General features: G+C 48.4%; 1 protein-coding gene across 2 annotated transcripts in view; it reads left to right on the top strand.

The window, feature by feature from the left end:
- The window catches only part of LOC144731837 (ubiquitin-like modifier-activating enzyme 1), a 31591-nt gene extending 11792 nt beyond the window's left edge, over window positions 1-19799 (top strand). Inside the window, exons 9-25 of one of the 2 annotated variants that reach the window (XM_078613113.1) lie at window positions 333-473; window positions 1601-1768; window positions 3620-3730; window positions 4129-4209; window positions 6307-6447; window positions 6900-7065; window positions 7753-7949; window positions 10001-10065; window positions 11295-11451; window positions 12756-12809; window positions 13223-13328; window positions 13953-14044; window positions 14985-15071; window positions 15479-15670; window positions 16377-16466; window positions 18240-18325; window positions 18835-19799. In XM_078613113.1, coding sequence (XP_078469239.1) covers window positions 333-473; window positions 1601-1768; window positions 3620-3730; window positions 4129-4209; window positions 6307-6447; window positions 6900-7065; window positions 7753-7949; window positions 10001-10065; window positions 11295-11451; window positions 12756-12809; window positions 13223-13328; window positions 13953-14044; window positions 14985-15071; window positions 15479-15670; window positions 16377-16466; window positions 18240-18325; window positions 18835-18952 — 2052 coding nt within the window. In that variant the 3' untranslated portion in view covers window positions 18953-19799. The remainder of the gene's footprint in view (window positions 1-332; window positions 474-1600; window positions 1769-3619; window positions 3731-4128; window positions 4210-6306; window positions 6448-6899; window positions 7066-7752; window positions 7950-10000; window positions 10066-11294; window positions 11452-12755; window positions 12810-13222; window positions 13329-13952; window positions 14045-14984; window positions 15072-15478; window positions 15671-16376; window positions 16467-18239; window positions 18326-18834) is intronic. The other variant, XM_078613114.1, reaches the window with a different exon arrangement.
- The last annotated feature ends 945 nt before the right edge of the window (window positions 19800-20744 follow it).

Genomic DNA, 20744 nt, shown 5'->3' with positions numbered 1-20744 from the left:
AACACAAGCCTGAAGCAGTTTTAATATATATTTAAGATAACAAATGTTAACCCTTTTCCGTTCCGAGACATCTGCAAGTTGCAGGGTGGGTATCTCGTTCACCGCTGAATCTTGGAACGTGCAAGCAGTTAGCGTAATTTATTTTTAGAGAGGCGTAGCGCCGTTGTTTTTAAAGACATTTTACTCACCGCAGAGAACTTTAGCGACACCACCATGTTCTACGATAGACGACGTACACATAAGTCATCGGAATGAGTTAAAACACAAACCTACGAGTGATCACTTGAGCGTCATCGCATTCAGAGCGTTGTCCTTGCCTGTCCCCTGTGCAGTTGCCTTTGCAAGAAGCTCTGGTGAAGCCCAGGTTTCAGGAGGGATGTGACCAGACTGTGGCCCCCACCCTGCACAAAGCTTTCCAGGCCCTGCACAGGTTTCAGCAAAAGCATAACCGTTTGCCACGGCCGCACAACCAGGTACGTACGGCAATCGCACGCAAGTCGCTCGCCTCATCTTCTCGCATCACCATCATCATTATTCTCCCGATTTTTTTACCCTCCCGGTTATGGTGCTATCAGCGTCATGCCCGCCCCCCCTTTCCCGATCCCCACCCTGACGCCTGTATATTTGTAGTTTGCATGTTCTCCTTGCGGTTTGCTGGATTTTTCTCCGGGTCCTCCGGTTTTTCCCTCCACATTTAGAATCGACATGCGTTTAGAGTATTTGTCTGTTATACATTTCCATGTGATAAGCCATTTCGTTGAGCGATCATTTGTGGCCAGGTCACTTATGAAAAAGAGCTACCTGGTAAAATCAAAAAATGTTTTTTGAAGAATGTTGAGTGGAGTGGTGTTACATTGGTAACAGTGGTAAGCGCGCTGCTGTGCTATGAACCCGGCCACCCGAGTTCAATTCCCGGCCACAGCTAACATCAGTGGCGAGCGGTACCCGAACCCACCTTAACCAATACACCATGAGGCAACCTGCACTGACAAGCGAGGTGAAGTATGGTAAAAAAAAAAATAGCCAAACCGACACGGCATGGGGAGGCCTTCATCTGCTGGTGGATTGAGAAGGGCTGGAAGTAATTTGTATGATTTGACATTTGTAGAAGAGTTTATAAAAAGGGGGGCTGAGCCCTCAGCATGGCGGGGAGCCACAGGAGGGGCACTAAGCCCCTTTATGAACTATAAAACTATATACTATTTTTATTGATCACGTAATGCCCACTGAGCTATATAGCTCATTTTCAGATGCTACCTGGCCACAAATGATAGCTCGACGAAGTGGCTTATCTTGTGGAAATTTATAGCAGCCAAATACCCTAAAAGTGTGACGTTAATTTTAAATGTGGAGGGTAATACCGGAGGACCCGGAGTAAAATCCACGCGACCACAGGGAGAGAGACACACAAACTCCAAATACACAGGCTTCAGGGTCTAGATCGAACCCACGACCTCCTATAAAGCAGACAAGGTAGTTAACGTTTTAGCACCATGGTGCCCCCCTCCCTGCCCCCCCACATCGACGCCACAGGACTGAAGGGGACCGTCTCAATCCCGACATAAACCAACGTGTTGTTGCCGCTCCCCTCTGCCCCAAGGCTGACGCGGACGAGGTTGTGAAGGAGAGTGCAGGGGTGGAGCTGGGGGTGGATGTGGGGGTGGAGCTCCAGGAGTGGCTGGTGCGACGATTGGCGTTCACGGCCCAGGGAGACCTGGCTCCTCTCAACAGCTTCATCGGTGGGGTCGCCGCGCAGGAGGTCATCAAGGTGGATATGTCTCTAGATTTGAAGCTTTCGTGAGTGCAATGATCCATACTCTTTGGTTTTTTCGGTAAAGTCACGTAGGTTAAAAAAGAGAGAAAACAAATAAATTAAATCACGTTTCGGATACAACACAAGCCTCCGTCTTCAGGTGGCACCGTCACAGCAAAAATCATTGTATCAAGGGACCTGAAGACGGAGGCTTGTGTTGCCTCCGAAACGTGATTTAATTTATTTGTTTTCTCTCTTTTTTAACCTACGTGACTTTACCGAAAAAACCAAAAAGTATGGATACGTCTCGTTTGCCTGCAGGCGTCCATCTGACTGCCTTTTAACTATCCCAAGAACAGGGATAGGAATAGATGACAAAGATTTTGCCCCGTTGCAGCACCAACGTTTTGGAACAACCTTGTTTCGTCCCTGAACATCGTAAATCTTCCTTCGAAAAATATCCTGAAGCAGAAGATTAGTGCTGGATGCAAGCGCATTTTCAAATGTGATTTGTAACTTTTATCCTTACCAGTGTACTGATAGTTCAATTTTAATGTGCAGTTGTATTGCGGGACTGCGAGTTGTCTTGGTGTGGTTGTGAATGTTCTTGCTGTTTTGCTGCCTTGCCCAAGCTTGGGAATCGGAGTACTTAGGCAATTTATACTTATTTTACGTATTTATTTTTAGTGATTTGTATTTCTTTCCTACACTTTGAGCTCTGATCGATGTTTTGTATTGTATGCTGTTGTAACTTTCTGACCCATCCCTGCTGGACACCTGTGAAAAAGAGCTTTAGAGCTCATCGGATAGCTCAAGGATAAAGAAAGATTCTGACTTAGCAGTCCACGGTTGGGAAAACCTCTTCCTTACTGAGGGCCGATTAGGACCTTTGGACACCTTTGGTGTGCGACCATACGTTACCACATACCTCGGTCTTGTCCAATAATAATAATAGTTTTTGATGGTAGGTTTTTACCCTTTTAACTGGTACAAAACTGACACCTTTATTCAAGGCATCATGTTTGCAATGACCACAACACAAGTAGTCAATAAAGCAAACAATAAAGGTGTCAGTTTTGTACCAGTTAAAAGGGTAAAAACCTACCATTATATTTTGCCACTGGTAAAAGAGATCTCATAGTGTAAATGTTTACCCCGAACTCTCAATACTCTGATATTGCACTGTTTTTGAGTTGTACGCCTTCTGGTGTCATCTGGCCCTACACCAATGGGGACTAGGCTCTAAAGAAAGCCGTCTCGGGTGTGGGCCAATCAACTTCAATGACAGTGCATATTATTATCCTTATCAGAGTTGCTTCTTTTTGTTTGCTTTATTGACTACTTGTGTTGTGGTCATTGCAAACATGATGCCTTGAATAAAGGTGTCAGTTTTGTACCAGTTAAAAGGGTAAAAACCTACCATTATATTTTGCCACTGGTAAAAGAGATCTCATAGTGTAATAGTTTTTGAATTAACGTGCGTATTGACCGAGTGTAATTAACGTGCCCTTGTAGTGACAGAGGTGGCTTCACCTTATCCATGGGTGTGTTGGAATAGCAACGATTGTCAATGTAAATCCATGTCCAGCGTGTCGCATATGGTGATGCTGATAACTTCACCAAGCCCTGTCCGTTACCTCCCATCCAGCGGCACACGTGGATCCAGAGGCTAGACCATTTCTTTTCCTCCTCCTACTAATCTGTTGTTATCCGATTAGTCGAGTAATCGAAACCGATAATCAGTGGTGTGATCGATTACTTTTACCATGGGATTACATCCTGGGTTTAATCAATTTGGGTTGCAGTTGGTCGCAGAGGTGAACTTAGAACTGTGCGTGTGTTTGCCGCAAACTCTGCATCTCCTAGGCGTGCACGGGCTCCTTCATGCCGCTCAATCAGTGGATGTATTACTCGGCGGCAAAGTGCCTTCCCGATGAGGGCACGGGTACCGTGGATATGGAGGAGGCCTGCAAACCGGTATGTTATCTGTGTGTGTGTGTCATCCACACTCGGGGGTTCTAAAAAATATTCACGGTGCCTATCGCAATGGTGACAACCAAGAGTGGTTGGTGTTAAGCCAACCGTGGTCAGTGTTGAATGCACAAATGGTCGGGTGATGAAATACGAATGGCCGCCGTAGCTCCGTATCCGCCCTTGTAACTGTTGCAAGAGATGCTCTGGACCCTGTAAACACTACGTATGTACGTATGTTAAAGTCCTTTCGCATTATTATTATTATTATAACAAACTGCTCATGTTTGTATGGCTCACTCTTACCCATATCGTGCCCTTAATCTGGGGGGTTCACAGTCCTTTGTTTGTTGACTCTGTTCCCTTTCCCCCACCGTGCACCTTGATGCGTTTGTTCTTTGCAGACGGACAGCCGCTATGATGGCCAAATCGCTGTGTTTGGAAAGAAATTCCAGGAAAAACTTGCTTCCCTTAAGTACTTCTTGGTAAGATTCAGTGGAACGGTGACGGTAACTATCTGGGTGTGTAAGCGGTACAACTAAACTTAAACTAAACAATTTTTCATTTTACCAGGTAAGGCCCACTGAGCTATACAGCTTTTTTTCAGAAGCGACCTGGCCACAAATGATAGCTCACTGAAGTGGCTTATCGCGTGGAAATTTAAATCAGCCAAATACTCTTAAACGTACTTTCCCAAATGTGGAGAGAAAAACCAGAGTCCCTGGGGAAAAATCCACGCGGCCACGGGGAGAGAGACATGCAAACTTCAAGTATGCAGGCGTCAGGGTCGGAATTGAACCCACGACCTCCTCCATACCAGGCGAGGTAGTTAACATCTCACCACCGTGGCGACTGCACTGGGGCCCACAGAACAGGGAGGGGGTGGGGGGGGTCCAGGTACTGGGCTACAAAAATGGGGAGGGTAAACTGGACAAGGGCCCATTTCATGCCTTGCAACGGGGGCCCATGCTGGCCATACTGCGATAACAGGGATTGCAGGAGATAACTTCACTTACTGTGGAAGTCCCGTAACAACTCCGAAATGTTTATTCAGTTGATCGTATCAAAATGTTTATATTGTTTCGTAAGCATTTAATCAAAGTTTTTTCAAGGACCCAGAATGCAGTTGGAACATCACAATGAGGGAGGGACAACACGTAGCGTATGACAGGCCGGGCGTAATGCGCCCTCATAATTCGGGAACGAACGAGGGCCGGTAACGATTGGGAAGAATGTATTCAAGGGGGAGGGAGGAAAATGTGAAAAAAGAGGGGGTGGTCGGGGACAACCCTTATTATTTAAAAATTAAATCGAGATGCAAGCCCCAGAAGAAAAAAAATGCAAGCTACTTTTGTTTCATTAAAACAACATCGATCCACTTAGTGGCTCTCGCAACGCACCGCACGTTGTGAGGCATCGCGATGAGTTTTCAGCTTTCACTTTTTTGAGGATTTTAAGTGATTTCAGCATTCTCTGTTATGGCTAACAGGTCGAACCTGGAACGACGTAGCCTGCTGCCACAGTTAACGGATCTGTACTTCACGATGGTATCCTGTCATGGCTGCTGACTTTCCGATTGGTGACCTGCTTCCTTTGCATCGTGTGGTTGTCTTGGAGCTGCTTACACCATCTCGCGTCGTAGACGCATACGCCAACCCATATACTCATTCATTGGCTGAAAACATCTCAATCTAAGCGCCTCCATGTGTGCTGATTACGCTGCATTGTGAGATACAGTTGCATAATTGATACACTTTATTATTGTTGCGTAGTACTTGTTGACGCCAAGGGGAATTGTAGAACCAGACGAAGACGAGGATTCTTACTTAAGGCTGCTTGCCGTTTATTTACACTCTTACACACTGTCCACTACACTCACTGGTTGTTACACTCTCTGAACTCCACGCTTACACCCGTTATGGCGCACGTCAGAACTCTGTCCTTTACGCGGACATCCCTTCAGCTATCTAAGCCCTGGTACGGCTCCCCTTTGTCTACCCCCTCGTTTGCACCGGGCGGGGGATCATCCAACACCGCCCGGCGACGAGGTGAGACCTCTACATCTCGAGCCCTTCTTCGGTGGCTGGGATGTTTTCCACGTAGGCTCTCGTTCCTCTGCCAACGGCGACGACTTCACTCTCCCTACGGCGACCACCTCCCTCTCCCTATGGCGACCCCACCGTCGTCACGGGTCCCCCTTAAATAGCCCTTGGCGGCTCCTCCCCCTAGCTCGGATCCGGCCTTTTCACGAAGGCACCCCCCCCCCCTTACAGCACCCGTGACATGACGTCATTCTCCGCTGTCAACTCGCTCGCACCTCCCTGTGTACGCTCCCTCATGGTTGCTCACTCTACTCCTCTACATTATTATTAAAAAGCTTTTGCTGTCACCCCACCACTGCACGCTCCTTAACGCCGCTTGATTACTACTTTCAATTATTGTTTCTCATTAACAGTTTGCGTTACACAACCTTGGTTCAGTGAGATGAGGGCCGTACGTATAAGTATTTTTTTCTGTGGTTGCATATTTCTTTGAATGCATGCCCACGAAACCCAATGCAAGGGCTCCCCTTTTTGTCCCAGGTGGGTGCTGGGGCCATTGGCTGCGAGCTGCTGAAGAACTTTGCGATGATGGGACTGGGTGAGGTGACTGTGACCGACATGGACCACATTGAGAGATCCAACCTGCATCGCCAGTTCCTCTTCCGGCCTGGAGATGTCAAGGTGCCATGCACGGCTTTTTTGCGATGGACGCGTGTGAAGTTAAGACCCACGACGTCTCTGGTTTCCCATTGCGCCATCGACGCAGAAAATTCGATGTAAACAACACAACCGCATAAAATAATAAATAATAAAAATAACAAAAGTCATACGTTAGTTTATATTGTACCCAAAATAAAATTACACATCCCCTAATGGCAGCTTGTCCCTTATATGGCACAAGGTGAACAGAGGACAGACGACATGTAGACATCATAACGTCCATCCAAGTGACTTATAGCATCGTGCAGCCTGCAAGGACACGCTCGTTTCTATTCCGTGGCTCACCATAATAGAGGAGTTCCAGAACCCTTCCTGGTGGACACCGGAACATGTGCTCGTCCCAGAAGCTCACCCTGCCCATGCCTCTGTGCGCCTCCGCCCCCGTGCCCTAACGCCCATGGTGTTGCCAACAGAAGTCAAAGTCGGAGGTGGCGGCGCGTGCCGCTAGCGAGATGAACCCCGATGTGCGCATCAACCCGCACAGGCTCAGCGTCGGTCCGGCATCGGAATCCGTTTTCGGCCAGAGCTTCTTTGACGAGCTGGACGGCGTTGCGACCGCCCTGGACAATATCGAAGCACGTGAGTGGAGGCTATGGTCACTGTGAATTGTTTTATTGTTATTATTGTAAAACAAAAATGTGGAGCTTGTCCACAAAGTGGCTCGAGGTGGTGTGATCTGCCTCGCAATCAGAAGGGTGTGATTTCAAATCCCTGGTTGGGGGTTGACTCAGCCCATCACCTCTCCGGGGCTTGATAAAACGATGCTCAATTTGTAGGGAAGTCAACGGTGGTTATCCTGTGGATATGCTCAGCCCTGCGATAGGAATTTGCAATTGCCACCACTGGCTTTGCAGGGCTGTAAACAGGGGATGAGCACTAATGCCTCAATGCTGCTCATTTGAGCAGGAAATCATCATTTTGACTTAACTGTTTTTTATTTCACCAGGTAAGGCCCACTGAGCTGTGTAGCTCTTCTTCAGAAGAGACCTGGCCAGAAATGACAGCTCAATGGAAATGGCTTATCACGTGGAAATGTATCGCAGCCAAATACTCTAAACACACATTGATTCTAAATGTGGAGGGGAAAACCGGAAGACCCCGAGTAAAATCCACGTGACCACGGGGAGAGAGACACGCAGACTCCTAATATACAGCAGGCGTCAGGGTCGCGATCGAAACCGGCGACCTCCTCTATACCAGGCGAGGTAGTTAACATCTCGCCACCACGGCGACTTCCACGAACGAGCGTGCGCGATCTCTTCCCAGGAGAGTACGTGGACAGGCAGTGCGTGAATCACCGCAAACCTCTGCTGGAAAGTGGCACGGAGGGGCTGGAGGGCAGCGTGCAGGTGGTGGTGCCGTTCCTCACGCAGTCCTACGGCTGCGTCGCCAATCCGAGGAAGGAAACCATCCCTTTGTGCAGCGTGCGCAGTAACCCCAGCACCACCGCGCACACTCTGCAGGTACGATGAGCACATCATCATCATCGTCATTCTCATCATCATCCGGCCGGGTGGTTCAGCGGTAGTGGCGGGCATTCCGAAGGTTGCTAGTTTATATCTTGGATGTGGGAAGAGTTAGAGGGGGGAAAGGTTGACTCAGCCCATCCTCCCTACAGGATTGCTGACGTAATTACCATTTGGTAGGAGAGGGCAACGGTGGTTGTCCTACGGGGAACCTCGCCACCGTCATAGGGATGTGGAATTTACACTATTGAGACAAATTACCCAGTCCCTGCCCACTTCCAACAGCACTCCACGTAATTGGCCGTACATCCCAAGCAAGGTTCTCTTGAAGAAGAGAAGTGCCACGATTCGGTGAGCCTTTTCTGGAAGACCGTTACAATTAGTTGATGACAGCGGCTGCCAGGAGTGGTCAGGAGCCTGTTTGGAGCCTTGGAAATGATAACAGAGCTTATAAATTACTAGCTGTGCTACCCGGCTTCGCCCGGGACTTGGATCCACCACGCCCGGCCGCCTTTGTCTCCCCAGTGGCGATGTTCACACACCACACTAATTACTCGTTTGAGGCTGAGTCGACCTAGGGGAGGCCCAGGACCGGTTCAAATAATCGTCACCGGTGTTGGCCGTGAGCGGGAATCGAACTCGGGTCGCGGGGTTCGTAGCGCGGCGCGCTAACCACTACACTACGTTGCGTTACGCTTCCACATGCGCGGGTCACGTGACAGATTTGACGTCACAGCTCACTTGCCATGCAAAAATATAAATGCATTATTGAGCTCCCCCCCCCCCTCCCAAAAAAAAGAAAGTGTATTTTTATAATTTTTTCATGGTGTACAGTCTGGAAAGTACCAACATTGCAAATTTCCAGTTTGTTGCATGTCGGGAAGTAGGCTAAACATTTTGAACAGACACATATTCACAACTTTGCCTTTTATATATATGGAGATTATACATTATGGATGACCAGGTGGCGCAGAGGTCAGAGTGGTGAGTTGTCACTGCGGAGTTCCTGGGTTTGAATCCGGGTTGGAGTTGCCACGGTGGCTAGGAGATGTTAACTACCTTGCCTGATCTACAGGAGGTCGTGAGTTCGATCCCGACCCTGATGCCTGCTTTATATTTGGAGTTTGCGTGTCTCTCTCCCCGTGGTCGCGTCGACTTTTCTCCGGGTCTTCCGGTTTTTCCCCTTTACATTTACAATCAACGTGCGTTTAGAGTATTTGTCTGCTATAAATGTGCACGTGATAAGCCACTTCTGTTGAGCTATCATTTGTGGCCAGGTTGCTTCTGAAAAAGACCTGTATAGCTCAGTGGGCCTTAATAGGTAAAATAAAAACAGGTTTATTAAGTGTACTGAGTTAACAGTCTTAGTTCGGTCACCAATGGCTGCACACAAAAAAAAAAAATATTGTTAAATTTGAATTTTCATTCACGTTGGCTAAATTTACAAATATTTGTTTTTCAATTCGACAAATATTACTCTCTGTGGCAGGGTAGGTGGAAATTGCTGTGTCATTGTGTCGATAAAATATCACATTAATTGCTTTTGGAAGTTATTCTGTGGACATCCTTCCGTGGACAAATTCTATAACATGGGACGTTGCACTGCAGTATGGGAATATCCAAATGGATTCCTCACACCAGAGCGTGACACCACTCGCACAGTCGGGATACGGATACAAATTGGGGACAAAAACGTGAAAAAAATTGTCTGCAGTGAAGTGCCGTTGAAAATGGGGTAGCTCCGATGCCGGATTAAGCTAGTGCGGGGCCTGCGGCATAACCTTACGCACATAAAAGTTGAAGGCAGTGTAGTACTATAGTAATAGAACGAGTGCAGAATTACTGAACCGGAATTTATAGCTTGAAAGCATTTAGCGCGGGGCCCTTGAAAGTGCGGGGCCCGTAGCATATTCTACTTTTGCTATGAGGATAATCTGGCACTGGGTAGCTCGCAGGGATCGCGTCAGTGAGGGGCAGCCCTCTCTTGATCCCTGTCTCGCTTGCCACCCCTAATCCCCTCATCCTTGAAACCCCTTGAACCACTGCAGTGGGCGAAGGAGGAGTTTGAGGAGCTGTTTGCGGTCCAAGTGAAACATGCCAAGGAATGCGTCCAGTAGGTGGAGAGGCACTGCATTTATGGCATTTTACACAAGTACAATCATTACCTCTCGCACGCACGTGCAAACAAACACACACACATGCATAGTGCCCGAGCAAGGGCAGGGTATGTAGATGTGTTTGTTGAACTTCTTTCGCACTGTACATAGCCAACTGTGCTAATCGGAGGTGCGGGATAGGGTGGGGCAGGGTGGGGCTGGGTGGTGGTAAGGTGGGGTGTGACAAGGCAGGATGGGCATGGCTGGATAGGGTGGGACAGGGTGGGATAGTGGGGCAAGGCGGGCCTGGCAAGGCAGGATGGGGCAGGGTGGGATGGTGAGGCAAGGCGGGGCATGGCTGGACAGGGTGGGATGGTGGGGCAAGGCGGGCCTGGCAAGGCAGGATGGGGCAGGGTGGGATGGTGGGGCAAGGCGGGGCATGGCTGGACAGGGTGGGGCAGGGTGGGATGGTGGGGCAAGGCGGGGCATGGCAAGGCAGGGTGGGGCAGGGTGGGATGGTGGGGCAAGGCGCGGCATGGCAAGGCAGGGTGGGTTGGTGAGGCAAGGTGGGGCATGGCAGGGCAGGGTGGGATGGTGGGGCAAGGCGGGGCATGGCAAGGCAGGGTGGGGCAGGGTGGGTTGGTGAGGCAAGGTGGGACATGACAAGGCAGGGTGGGGCAAGGCGGCCGCCCCGGGCACCCCTCTGACCTGAATGGGAAACCAAAATGTTGTAAAAGAAGACATCTATGGTGGTGCTGGTGCTACAGCAGCTGAGAGGAGCGAGGAAGGGGGCGTTGGAGGACGGCACATTGTCGCTGGCACCATGTCCAGCTATGGTTTTGCACACACACATATAGCAATCAGTGGGTTTGTTATAAATATTAACAGCTGTTGTTTACCATTTTCCCTTAGTGACTGTTTGCTTGCTTGTTCATTAATTACATTTTATATGACTAAATCGCCCAGAATGTGCCCCATTCCGTACGATCGTATAAGCTAAGCAGATGTGTAAGCCTGGATAGTATTTGGGGAGGCCCTCATCCAGCAGTAGAATTGACAAAAAACGGGTAGCTGTGCAGGTACACGTTGAATATTCTTTTTTTGGTTTAACACAGGTTTTAGCGACCAACATTATCCATAAGAGAGCTTTTTTTTACGGGTTAGATCGCGTAAATATAAATCTGTCGTTATAAACCTGCCACCACCCAACACAGCCAATTGTTTTCTTTTTGTTAACGTCCCATAGAAGTGTGCAGGCTCTTGGGGAGAGGGTACAATCCCTTTCACTTGGGCAGGCGAGCGGAGGCGATGCCAGCCTGGAGGGGTGTGTGGCCTGGGCTCGGCATCGCTGGCTACAATCTTACCACGACCACCGGATACCGCCGCCAGCGACGACGACGACGGTACCAGTTCACTCGCCCACTGCCTCTCATCCAATGATGCATCGTTCATTCATTCACTTCCTTTACCTCTTCTTTCCTGTTTTTGTAAAAAAATGCATCTGTTTTATTCTGGTTGTGCTTATAATATCATAGAATTACGTTGTTTAGGTGGATTTTAGTTTCTAAAACTAAAATAAAATGGAGTTTATACATACTCTTTGGTTCTTTCGGTAAAGTCACGTGGGTATAAAAATAAAATAAATCACGACGTTTCGGGCGCAACACAAGCGTCCGTCATCCCACCTGATGACGGACGCTTGTGTTGCGCCCGAAACGTTGTGATTTATTTTATTTTATACCTACGTGATTTTTTTGGTAATTGTCTGTGGCAGAAAGGAAACTGGCAGCTAGCAAGGAAAGAGATGTAGAGGGAGACACAGACCATCATCCTCTTGTAGAGCAACGACTGCAATTTCATATCGACGTGGTTAATGAGCCAGATTATTGCGTCAGGAGTAGCGGCAGAGGGCATCGCTGTAGCGACGCCCTCTTCGTGTTTGCGAATCGGGCATTGAGTCGTTATAAGTCCCATGAACAAAGACCGAGATGGATTGATATTTTAAATAATGCCATTGATCACAAGGGCCCATGTGTGACTGAAGTAACACAGTAGTGTATCTGTCATTTTCTCTAAATGTTCAGAAATCTGACCTTTTCACCTATCCGCCTATACCCCAGTCTCCAGTCAGTCGGATATGGGACAATGTGCCATGTGTGTAATTTACTTGTGTGTGCGTGTGCGTGTGTGCATGTGTGCGTGTGTGGCAACAACGACAACCGCCATTCGCCACTAAGTGGCGGTGACGTCACCACGACGCTTGTGCCAGGCCATGTGCACCTTGAGGCCACGTGAAGTGTCGAACGCCCGCTGGCAGGAGGTCACGGGGCAGACCCAGGTGCCACGGGTCGACTGACTGAGATGACTGACAATGGCGGTTGTTGTGCATAGTGGCACAGTGGTAGAGCAGCGGATAGCATGCTGCGCCACGAACCCACCGATCTGAGTTTAATTCACCCTGATGGCCAACACCAGTGACGATTATCTGAACCGGTCCTGGGCCTCCATTAGTTCGACTCAACCTCAAATGAGTATAGCTGATGCAGTGTCTAAACATCGGCACTAGGGAGACAAAGGTTGGTGGGCTGTGATATTGCCCACCCACTTGCTCGTGTGCCGTGCCGGCCTTCATATAAGTGCGACTCGCTAACAGCAGTTGCCCCAACAGGCTGTTGAAAACTATACCAGCGCCTCTTTGTCTTTGCAGCAACCCTCTTCCAGCGTACGCAGCCCCAAGTGTCTGGAGTTCAGCAACACAAATGTGAGTCCTCCAAGCGACCCCGACAAACAGCAGACGCTCGAGCACTCGAGAACTCCTTGCTTGCAGACTCCCCTTGCTAAGTGTGGTTGATCATAAGACCGTGGTTTAGCAGTTACAATTATCGAATCCTAAATTATTGAGGGTGTATCGGGACTACGAATGTGGCACTCCTAGTTTTGACTTTCATTCACGGCTCGCGTCAGTGGCGAGTTATATCTGAAACCTGCGCTGGGCCTCGCCCAGGTAGACTCAGCCTTTAGATTGAGTACCTTGTGCAGTGTGTAAATGTCGGCACCGAAGAGGCAGAGGCGACCATCGTGCGCGCCGTACCGGCACTCCGCGGTGCTCGCTAGCAGCACTTGCCCCAATGGTCAGGGCGATACCGGGGCATCGTTGTCTCTGTATAAACACAGGCCCTGCACGTGGACTACGTGGCGGCAGCAGTGAAGCTTTACGCTCATGCGTACGGGTTTCCGGTGCCGACGGACCGGGCCTCTGTGGAGCGGGTTCTGCGGGAGGGTAAGAGTGCACCAGCATATAGAGCAGTGTTCTTCACTAATTTTCAAAGGGGTGGGGAGGCCACTTCCGCCGATGAGACATCATCAGTGGGAGGGCCGCCACGCATTTCAAACCATTGCGGTTTGACAGCAGCACTATGATGATGATGTTGATGGGGGGTGTTTCCACATTTTGTACATTGTCGGGGAGTGGGGGCACACGTCAGGGGCCACACTAAAGGCCACCAGGGGCTGCCAGTGGCCCGCGGGCCTTGCAATGAACAACACCGATATAGACACTCGCGATTACCGGTACGCTTCTCTAACTTTTTTCCACTGCACAACTGAGCCATACCGGGGCCGTGCCAAGCCAGCCGAGCACCGATCAGGAGGTCGATAAGTTTGCTTTTTTCCACTGAAACAAACCGAACTAGTCCTTCGACATCGGACGCAATGAACCGATATGCTCCCCACTGTCTATTCTCAATGCCTTCGCCAACCCGAACGAAACCGGCTCGGCGAAGCACGGTCAAACCAGTCCCGTGCGGCGTGTGGGGAGGCGATCGTCCAGTGGCAAATATTAAAAGGGCGTGATACGTTGTACTGTACACACGTGCGTGATGGTGACGGCTTGCTGACCCAACAGATGGATCGGCGTCAGAGGAGGGGCTTGGTGCTGAGTTGCCAACCCATGAATCTCTGGGACAGCTCGGCATTCAACCACTGGTGTTTGACAAGGTGACTCCCTCTGGTGGTGTCAGCACTTAAGCATTTTACAATTCACATCACGACTCCATACTAATAACCCATCACCCGATTCACAAATCCGAAGGAGGCAACCCACCAATAACACTCCGCTATTGCTGATATAATTATCTGCTCAGCCACCCTAATATAGTTGTTGCTGTATTATCGATACGAAGAAGATTTTACAATTCACCCTTCCAGCGATTAAATTGATTATCACAATTCAGGCTTGCGATTTGACTTATGAACCATTTTCTCTTTGGTCTCACGCTTTCTCACACCTCGAGAGTAGTTGTGCGTGCCACGTTAGCCGAAATGTACAATTTCGTATGGGGGGGGGGGGGGGTGTTGATTACCATACATTACCACGCTGGTCAGTGTGGACTTGATGAAGGCAAGGGAGGGCAAGACCGGTACTGATATCACTCGCCACTGATGTTAGCCGTGGCTCGCAATCGAATTTTGTGTTTCTCCCTCTGTTGACGTACTCTTGGGTGTGCTCCTGTCCTGGGCTGCTACGAGGTTGTTAGTCTCGGCCACCGGTCATCGACCCTGCAAGTGACATATTCCTGCTGAAGGCCAAGTGAACTGGAAGAAAAAATAATATAATTTTATCGGTACCGAGGCTCCCGCAAGGCCATGTGGCACAGTATGGCGCCAGCTATCATAGAGTGCGGTTGTGTCGCTTAAGTTCTCTGCGGTGAGTGCAATGTCTTTTAAAAACAACGGCGTCATGCCTCTCTAAATAGAATTAACGCTGAAGCGCTTGCCCGTTCCGAAATTCAGTGATGAACACGACACCGACTCTGCAGCTGCAACTGGAAAGGGTTAACTTGCAATGGAATAGATGAATGGACATGTGCAAAATCGTGGCGGAACGAAATCAGACAAACGGTGTTTGCACCATTTTCTCGCTGCTCTGTGTTTCTAGGATGACGATGATCACATGAACTTCATTGTTGCTGCTTCCAACCTAAGAGCCGAGACATATGGAATCTCCCCAGCGGACAAACACAAGGTGTGGTTTCACATCCATCACTCGCAGGGGATCTCCGAGGAACTCTTGGTTGGGGGGAGGTTAACTCAACCCATCATCCCTCTGGGGTCAATAAAACGAGTATCACTTTGTATGTATGTTAAACTTACGTAGCCAACGGTGCTAATTGGAGGTGCGGGGGAAGGAAAACAAACAACAACAAGCAGTTCTTGAATGAGTTATCAATTTAGATTGAAAAGTGCATAACTCCAATGGCTCCCTAATACCGAAAGGAAGAGCGTTTCAGACGGCCGCAGAAGCGCATCTGAAAGCTCGCGATGCGGTGACCGTCGTCATTGTTCGATGGCCAGCCCGAAAGAAGCCGTCACCGCTGCCGCAAGGATGACTGGAGTTCGCGCGACGGTTTTGTGTTCTGTGCTCGCGCGCAGAGCAAGAAGATCGTCGGCAACATCATCCCCGCCATTGCCACGTGCACGGCGGCCGTGGCGGGGCTGGTATGCCTGCAGCTGTACGCGGTGGCGCAGGAGCGCGGGAACAAAAGAGATTTCCACAACGCGTTCGTTGACCTGGGGAGGTGCAAGTTCTCGATGGTCAATCCTGCAGGACCCACCGCTCACCAGGTGTCTCATCAGCGTTTTCTTCTTTCTTGTCGTACGGCTGATGTAGATGACTTTTTTTTGGTTAGCAGGTAAGGCCCACTGAGCCATATAGCTCTTTTTCAGAAGCAACCTGGCCACAAATGATAGCTCAGCGAAGTTGCTTATAATGTGGAAATTTATAGTAGCCAAAAAGTCCAAAACGCATGTTTCTAAACATGGAGGGAAAAACTGGACCCAGAGAAAAATCCACATGACCACGAGGAGAACACGAAACTCCAAATATACAGCAGGCGTCAGAGTCGGGATCAAACCCACGACCTGTATACCAAGCGAGGTAGTTAACATCTCGTTACCATAGCTGTTGCAGAGCAGAGCAACAGCTACAATTTTACATTCAGGTGGTCAAGCCAAATAACCGCGGGATGGATGATGTCAGCCTACTCGTGGCCCATCCTGTTACGTGAACAAAGCTTACAACGAAGTTCACAATGCCCTGTACATAGACGACCGTGCTAATCGGAGGTGCGTGTGTTCCTGTCTGCCCCTCGGTGCAATTCCACGCGAATATCTCTCCACGATTCGTTTCAAACACCTCGACTTTTATTTCCTTTACTTAGGCCGTGTCCGTTTTCCTAATCCATCTGTTGTAGCAGGGTTAATATTCGCCAATTGAAAACCTCGTTTTTTTGCACCCTTGGTACGTTTCCTTGTGCTCGGTGTGCCACAGTATCTCAATAAAGAGTGGAATGTGTGGGATCGGATCGAGGTGGATGGGCGACAGGACATGACCCTACAGCAGTTCCTGGATCACATGAAGGTGAGATGGCGACACAAAAGAATGAGGCCAGCGGTGGCCAACCGGCATCTCCCGAGCCGCATGCGGTTCTTTAGTCCACCGCATCATGTGGCTCTATCGAAGGGGTATAACGTAGAGCGTACTCCTATGACAGTAGCAAAGAATAATGAATGTCTCCCGTGCTGTGCCGAAAACTGTCTATACATATACATACATTGCTCTTTGCAGATCTCACGGGGTTGGCTACCCCTGCTGAACTAGGGCGCTTATATAAAAATTAATGTTGAGTGACAATTGCAATCAATTCTTGGTGGGGGGAGGGGGTGCTTTTTGTTAACGGGGTATTTGTTTAAAAGAGCGCACACACACGGCTGTCGAGATCAGTGGCGTGGGCGTGATTGTCGTGTGGGCCCCGGGTTCACAGAATGAAATAGGGCCTTCTGTCCCAATTTCCCTTCCTCTTCGAAGCTCAGAGCCTGGGCCCTTTCGCCGGCCCTTGGGCCTCGGTGCAGTTATTTTCTTTTAAACACAAGTTTGCTGAGCACAGGTCCAAAGGTTTAAAATGCCAAGCAGACAGCAACAAACTGCACTGTCAAAGCTGCAATAGATAAAGAGCGGAACGCATGTTTGAAATGAGCGAGATTATTACGAGAGCTTGTGTGACCTGCTGTGTGGTGGATGAGTGAGTGGGTGAGTGAACCTGTTGTTGTGACCCGCATCGTGGTGTTGGTTACAACACCACATGACATGAAACGGTCTGTCTGGCAGACCGAGTCTTCAACATGGGTGATGGGAGGAGGAATTGACGAGTGAAAGTTCACAGGAACAGTAACCATGGTCGTAGTAGTAGCGATAGAAGAGTGATAATGAGACGACTTACCGCCGGTGAGCGTATGACTGGAGTCAATCAGTGAGTGCTGGATCATCATTCAACTGGATCATTTTACGTTAAATTATATCAGGTGCGGTGAGGTAGGAATTGGGTCCTCCATCCCAGATATGAGAGCAGTTTTCTAACTTTGGCCGATTTGTGCTTTGTATAGTGGTATTAATTATTCAGAGTTAAAGGAGACTTTGGCAGACAAGAAAGCCAAAAGTTTATTCGATGCTGCCTTAGCCAGATTAGTAACACAGCCATTCCATGACAGGTGACATGAGATTGTTGCGCCAAATAGATTAATGACTTTACTATTATGGCCAAAAATATAATTGTTACATATGATGGGAGGTAACCGTGGAATTGGCAGTCTTATGTGATATTATCATTGTTGTACTGCCTGCATGCTCAACACCTATGCCACTGGTTCAGGCTCAAGTCAAAATCTGTCCGGAGCTTATCCTGCTTAAACAAATGGTTACTGGCAAACATTGGCACAGAGAGGTACACACACTGTACTGGCGGTCTGCTCTCTCACATTCCTCACCTCCCAGCATGAGAGAAACTAATGCTAAACCGAACAATTTTTTTATTTTACCAGGTAAGGCCTACTGAGCTATATAGCTCTTTTTCAGAAATGTATAGCAGCCAAATACTCGATAAAAGCATGTTCCTAAATGTGGAGGGGAAAACCGGAGGATCCGGTGAAAAATCCACATGACCACGGGGAGAGAGAGACACGCAAACTCCAAGTATACAGCAGCCGTTAGGGTCGGGATCGAACCCTCGGCCTCCTGTATACCAGGCGAGGGAGTTAACATCTCCTAGCCACCGGGGCAACCCTAAAGTTCTAGTTCACCTGTCTGTCGAGTGCGCAAAACCACCTCAGTAATCCGAATTTGAATGTCCCCTGCCAGGCGGAGCACGAGTTGGTGGTGACAATTATACTCTGCTCTGGGCAGTTGCTTTACCCGCCGTTGAACGATGATGACCTCTCAAAACCGTACGTATAATAATAGCCTGTTTTTTCGTAACGCAAATTTGATATACAACGCGATGAATGTATTAGGGAACACATTTTTTATAATGGGGATGCGAATAGTATAAACGCGATTGAGTAAATGGAACTACGTCACGCGAGTAGGAATAAGCGGCCATACGGCTGCCTCGGCGTAGCATCACACAAGGTGGGATGCTGCTGGATGCTTTTAGATGCGACCCACACACCTCAGTCTTTGTTCAGCCTTTCATACGCATTTCACGTGTTATCATGGACTGTGCTTTACCCTGCATGTCGCAGTGTTCTTCAGGAACGCAACCACCGCGTTATAGGAGAACACTGTGGTAATAAAAATGAGTTGCCTTTGATGGAGCCACCCTCATTCAGGCTTGCGGCATCTTGAAGCGCTCTACACGGGATTAGCGACTCGCATCAACCTCCCGTCTCAAGACATTTGAAAGTTGGATCGTGGTGCCACGCGTGCGTTGTTGCTGAAGCATGTTTGTTTTTAGCAGGCTTTCTCAAATGCTGCCAATGCCGGCGGAGTCCGGTGCGAGATACTTGGCTTGTCACTGCATCGACAGTGAACAGGAACTAGACGTGCCACGCATCAAATACATCTTGGCCTGAGTTCATCAGGTGCGCAGGAGTTGCGGCAAAAGGACAGGAGCACTGTGTGCTTGTGTACAGCGAATGAATGAGAGCGTCGATCGTGGTGAGGCTGCCAGGCCTGATACTGCACTAAAACACATTCAAAGCACTCAGAGAAAATGTGTTTTGCTGTAAATTTAACGAAATGTAAAATTGTGCACTTTTGTTATAATTTAAAAGTAAAAATTTTGGGTGCATTATAACAAACATCGCCGACGAAGGTTTAATGTTTGCGAAGTACAACACGAGGACTGGTAGTCCTCTACTTACGATCGAGATGCGTTACGACGACCCCATCGTAAGTCAAAAATATCGTAAGTCGAAGATGGCCTAACCTACCCAGGAGTCTTAAAGAATGGTGATAATTTATCAACACAGAGCAATTTACAGTACCGTACTGTATAAACTATATACTGTATGTATTTATTCATTACAATACTGTATTGCACAGTAAAATGTAAAGTAAAAAAAAACAAGGTAAATTCTTAGCCTACATATATGAACTGCAATTTAATAGAAAGTTTTTTCAGGAAATAATCCTATCTGCTATAAAAACGTTTCACATACATTGAACGTATCTTATCGTGGTAACCCTAAAATGAAATCGCTAAAGCTACGTATCATATATGCATTGAACGTACAGTATCGTACCTCGTACGCTGCTGCGTTAGCCTGCCGCGCGAAATTAAAAATATTTTACAATTTTGTCATATCGCTATCGCCATCGTAAGATCAAAATATCGTAAGTCGGACCATTGTAACTCGGGGACTATCTGTACATCGATTATACCATAATAAATATTAAAATACATAATGGTGTCTTTTACTGCAGCGTTCGCTTCAAGTTTTCACCATCCGACACTCACCAATAGCGTGTGGTCCTTTTAAACAAATGCCACTGCGTTTCCGCAAAACCCGCCTGGCGCAGTGCAGCAGCAGCAGCAGCACTTGATGGGAGCCAAGTTCACTGCGAGTGACCCCTGCACTTGGGGGGGGGGTGCACTTCCATGAAGAAGTGATTCACCCTGCAGAGTCGTCAAGCACAGCAAGAGAGGGCTGAGGGGCCCCAGGTGCCGTTCGAGAGGAACGACATTAAACAGACTGTTGGGGCAAGTGCTGTTAGCGGGCACCTATTTCATGTACTTAGAAGTTCTTGTAGCCTAGCGGACTGCCAGGAGTCCACGGACCACAGGTTGGGAACCGTTGGTGTAGGCCAGTGTTGATAAGTTTTTTTAACCTTTTATCTGGCAACAAAACTGACACCTTTTTTTACAAGGAGTCATGTTTGCATTGACCACAGAATCTGCGGTCGGAATGCAAAAAAAGCACAACTCTGATAATGTATGCACTGTCCTTGAAATTGATTGGTCCACATCCGAGACAGCTTTTATTAGAGCCTAGTCTCACATGGTGTTGGACCAGATGACGCCAAAAGGCGCACAACTCAAAGACAATGCACCATCAGAGTATGAGAGCTCGGGGTAAGCATTTACACCATTGGAACCTTTGCCAGTAGCAAAATATAATAATTTATTTTTGACCCTTTTATCTGGCAACAAAACTGACACCTTTTTTACAAGGAGTCATGTTTGCATTGACCACAATACCTGCGGTCGGAATACAAACAAAATAACACCAAAAAAGATAAAAGGGTAAAAAACCAATTATCATATTTTGCTACTGGCAGAGGAGGTTCCAATGGTGTAGGCCAGTGTTCTTCATCTGTAAGGACTACGGGCCACTGGTGGCCTTTCGTGCGGCTTCTGACATG

This window comes from Lampetra planeri, chromosome 40, assembly GCF_965212315.1.
Source record: "Lampetra planeri chromosome 40, kcLamPlan1.2.h2, whole genome shotgun sequence".
In the NCBI taxonomy this organism is placed as follows: domain Eukaryota; kingdom Metazoa; phylum Chordata; class Hyperoartia; order Petromyzontiformes; family Petromyzontidae; genus Lampetra; species Lampetra planeri.
Note: the sequence above shows the minus strand (reverse complement) of the source record. Positions and strands in the feature narration are given on the sequence as shown.